Source organism: Gekko japonicus, unplaced genomic scaffold (genome assembly GCF_001447785.1).
Source record: "Gekko japonicus isolate JY-2015 unplaced genomic scaffold, Gekko_japonicus_V1.1 scaffold4700, whole genome shotgun sequence".
Taxonomy (NCBI): Eukaryota; Metazoa; Chordata; class Lepidosauria; order Squamata; family Gekkonidae; genus Gekko; species Gekko japonicus.
In genome coordinates, this window is record NW_015165977.1 from 35,884 (window position 1) to 40,412 (window position 4,529).

General features: G+C 50.8%; 1 protein-coding gene across 1 annotated transcript in view; it reads right to left on the reverse strand.

Annotated features, from left to right (window-relative positions):
• LOC107110677 (mesotocin-neurophysin MT-like) overlaps positions 1-1,583 on the reverse strand; it is a 3,447-nt gene extending 1,864 nt beyond the window's left edge. Inside the window, exons 1-2 of the mRNA XM_015411479.1 lie at positions 1,464-1,583; positions 889-1,093 (exon numbers count right to left, since the gene is read on the reverse strand). Coding sequence (XP_015266965.1) covers positions 889-1,093; positions 1,464-1,583 — 325 coding nt within the window. The remainder of the gene's footprint in view (positions 1-888; positions 1,094-1,463) is intronic.
• Positions 1,584-4,529: the final 2,946 nt, after the last annotated feature.

Sequence of the window (4,529 nt, forward strand, 5' to 3'; positions counted from 1 at the left end):
AGCCCTGCAACATACCCGAAAGATGGTTGTCCAGCCTCTGCTTGAAAACATCCAGCAAAGGAGCATCCACCACCTCCAGAGGCAGTCCGTTCCACTGCTCAACCACTCTTACAGTCAGGAAGTTTCTCCTGATATTTAGCCGGTAACAACTCCCTTGTCATTTCCACCCATTAGATCTAGTCTTGCAATCCGGAGCAAGAGAGAAGAGATCCGCTCCATCTTCTACATGACAGCCCTTCAGATACTTGAAGACTGCAATCATGTCCCCTCTAAGCCTTCTCTTTCCCAGGCTAAACATCCCCAACTCTCTCAGCCTTTCCTCATAAGACTTGGATTCACCATCCTGGTTGCCCTCTTCTGGACACGCTTGAGCTTGTCAGCATCCTTCCTAAAATGTGGCGCCCAAAACTGGACACTGTACTCCAGGTGAGGCCTGACCATAGCAGAATAGAGCGGAACTTCCACCTCCTGTGATCTGGACACAATGCTTCTGTTCATGCATCCTAAGATTGCATTAGCTTTATTCACAGTCACATCACACTGCAGGCTCATGTTTAGCTTGTGATCCACTCAGAGCAGTTTAAAAATCTCCTTTCCCTCCCCATCCCCACAACAGACACCCCGTGAGGTAGGTGGGGCTGAGAGAGCTCTTTTGAGGACTGCTCTTGAGAGAACAGTTGCGAGAGAACTTGTGACTGACCCAAGGTCACACCAGCAGCTGCATGCAGAGGAGTGGGGAATCAAACCGGTTCTCTCAGATTAGAGTCCGCGCTCTTAACCACTACACCAAACTGGGACTCAGTTAAAACAGGAGCAACTAGCAAAAGAAATGAGATGACTGGTGGTTGAGGAGATGGTTCGCACAATGGCACCCTGGCATGGTCTCACCGTAGTTGCAGCAGATTCCCGATGAGGCGCAGGTTCCCCCGTTGTTCCCACACGGCTTCTTTCCGGACTCACAAGGGGTCGGCAGGAAGTTCTCTTCCTGGCATCTCAGCGTCTCCGCAGTGCCAAAGTAGCAGCCCAGGTCTTCTCCACAGCAGATGTTGGGTCCGAAGCAATGGCCCCGGTTTCTAGGCCCACAGGAGATGCACTGCATGGGGCGGAGGATACAAAATGGGGAGAGGTCCTGGGGTTGCCAGACCTTAGGTGGGGTTCCCAGAAAATCTCCCAGAATGGTGGGCTCCTGAGCCATGTAAACTTTCCAGTTCTGCTCCCCTCCGCTTCAAACTTCAGTTCCCGAACCCCAAACAAGCCGAAATTTGCGACGAACTTTGGTTTGTCAGTGGGTTCGTGCCCATCCCTAGTGTTAGACTGAGACCAACCCCGGCACTCTCCCCACCTCATTTGTTTGCCAGTGGGCTAGCGCCTTCACAGGAAGGCACCGAGCTTCTCCCACTAGTCAGGCCCAAAAGGTTGACCACACCTCAAACAAATTTGTGGTCCTCAGCCCCATGACTTACCTTCCGGACTTCAACATCCAAGGTAGAACGCTTCCCTCCAATAGGACAGTTCTGGATATAGCAGGCCGATGAGAGAGCCAGGAAGGAGAAGACGCAGAAGGCCAGCGTATTATAAGACATGGTCGCAGTCGACGCCAAGTTGGTTCTTTGGGGAGCAACGATGGAAATGTCTGTCAGGGTTTTGCCTCCATGGCCTCAGCTATATATACCGGTGGACAGATCTGCCTATCCATACCGTCGTTCTCATTACGCATTTCTCTTAAAAAATACAAGGTATTGCTTTTCACGCCACAAGGCCTCGTCTAATAATCCAAGGTCGAGGATGTGAGGTCAGTCAGCTGTGAGTGATTTTCTCTCTCGTTTCCTCCCAAAACTTTACAGGAGATGTATAAAAGGCCAAGAACTGTCCTTAATTTGAAAGAGTCTTTGATGTCAACAGAATTTGATGGGAGAGAATATGACCTCTTTGGACTTTCCAGAAATAGGTGGTAGAGGAGGAAGTTTAGTATACAGCATCAGTATGAGATTCTGGAGGGGAACATAGTCCTCAGGTTGAAGCCTCTGAAGACCAGAGGTCCTGTGGAGAAAATTTGCTTGCTCGTTTGATCTACAGACTAGCCCAAGGGTGTCAAACTCATCTGTTACGAGGGCCGGATCTGACATAAACGAGACCTTATCGGGCTGGGCCACGTGTGTCATAAAACGTAATGCCAGGTAGCGGAGACATAGACTTTATAAAGGGCACAAACACAAAGGGTTGGGTTTTTTTACTTAAAATAAAAATATGCTTAAAACATTAGCTCTGTAAGCTGCAAACGTACTTTTGGTTTATCGACATTCACCACAGGAATCTCATGCTCAGAGTTCTGAGCCTAGGACCCAGGTTAAAACATGAAATGGTTGAGTGATTGAGAGAGTCTGGCGAAGCAAGCTGTGATGCAGAAGCAGCAGCAGCAGCAGAACTGGAAGCAGGAGATGGCCAGTTCCACTGTGGGCCTGATGGAAGCCCTCTGGAGGCCTGATTCGGCCCCTGGGCCCCATGTTTGACACCCCTGGACTAGCCCAAAGGGCCTCTTCTAGAATGTCTTCCTGTTTCATCGTAGAAAAGAACAAGTCGCACCTTAAAGACTAACAAAATTTGTGGTAGGGTTGGAGCTTTCGTGAGTCACCGCTCACTTCTTAAGAATCTAAAGAAGTGAGCAGTGACTCACGAAAGCTCCTCCCCTGCCACATATTTTGTTAGTCTGTAAGGTGCTCCTGGACTCTTGCTCTTTTCTACTGCTGCAGACAGACTAACATGACTACCCATCTCGTTCCTATTTCATATTCATGTATACTTGTGTGTTGAGTTTATAATGATCAGCAGGGGACATTTTCTGCGGGAGCACACAGGAGTGGAGCTCCGGCAGTAAGGAGCCCAGGGGGTGGGCACATGCAACAAGCCCCGCCCCCTGCTCCCAGCAGCCCTCAGTCGGGCCACAAGGAGCGAGAAGCAGCCAGGTAAATTGCAGAGGCCCCCTCCCCGGCCCACCTTCAAGTACAAGCTCTCCCTCCTCTGTGAGGGCAGATGTGTGCATTCCCCCCCATAGCTAGCAATCCAAAACAGTCCAGTGGCACCTTTAAGACCACATTTTATTCAGGTACAAGCTCTCCCTCCTCTGCGAGATCTGTACATCCCCCCCCCCCATAGCTAGCAATCCAAAACAGTCCAGTGGAGCCTGAGCGGTGGGTGTTGCTTTCTAACACACTTCCGGTGATGTCAGGGGGTGTGGCATATGCAAATAAGTTATGCTAATGAGCTCCTACACCTCTTTTTCTATGAAATGACCCCTGACGCTCAGGAACATCTTGCCTTAACCTGGACGGCCCAGGCTAGCCTGATCTTGCCAGATCTCAGAAGCTAAGCAGGGTCAGTCCTGGTTAGTACTTGGAAGGGAGACCACCAAGGGGGTCCAGGGTCATGACGCAGAAGCAGGCAATGGCATGCCATCTCTGAATGTTACGGGGTTCCCATAAGCGGGCTGCAACTTGAGACCACTTCCCACCACCAGTATCTTGGAGATCTCTGTATCTTGGGTCCAGTGGTAGGAGTGCCATAGCTGGCAACCCAACAAGAGCATTGGTTGTGGGGGCAGGGACAATCTCTTTAACATCACATTGACATGCAATGCCACGTTCAGGGCAAAACTATGACATCATTGCATCAGGGCAACACTCTAGGTTTCACCATAGAGGTCTGGGTGAATCCTAGAATGTCTCACCAATACCTCCCATTTTTTGGCCACCAGCCCGTCAAGCAGAAGAAGAAGAGAGAAGAAGAGGAAGAGACTGGATTTATACCCCGCCCTTCACTTGGAGTCTCAGAGCGGTTTACAATCTCCTTTCGCTTCCCCTCCCCACCGCAGACACCTTGTGAGGTAGGCAGGGCTGAGAGAGCTCTTGACAGAACTGTCCTTGAGATAACAGCTCTGACAGATCTATGGCTTGCCGAAGGTCATCCAGCAGCTGCAAGTGGAGGAGCGGGGAATCAAACCCGGTTCTCCCAGAGGAGAGTCCACGCACTTAACCACTACACCAAAGCAACAAGAGATGGAGAGCCCAGGCCCAGAGATCTCCCCCTGAAGCTGGTGACCTGGTCCCCCTACCCCCCCCAGGCCTTAAGACCAGAGATATGAACATAAGAGAAGCCATGTTGGATCAGGCCAGTGGCCCATCCTGTCCAACACTGTGTCACACAGTGGCCAAAACCCAGGTGCCATCAGGAGGTCCACCAGCAGGACCAGAATTCAGTAAGCCTTTCCACTGTTGCCCCCCAAGCACCAGGGATACAGAGCATCACTGCCCCAGACATAAGAACGTCAGAGAAGCCGTGTTGGATCAGGCCAATGGCCCATCCCATCCAACATTGTGTGTCACACAGTGGACAAAACCCAGGGGCCATCAGGAGGTCCATCAGGGAGGCATCTGACAAAGGGAACGTTGACTCTCTAAAGCTCACACCCCAAAAATCTATCGCTCTCCAAGGTGCTACTGGAGTTTAACCTAACTGCTACATCATTATTAGTA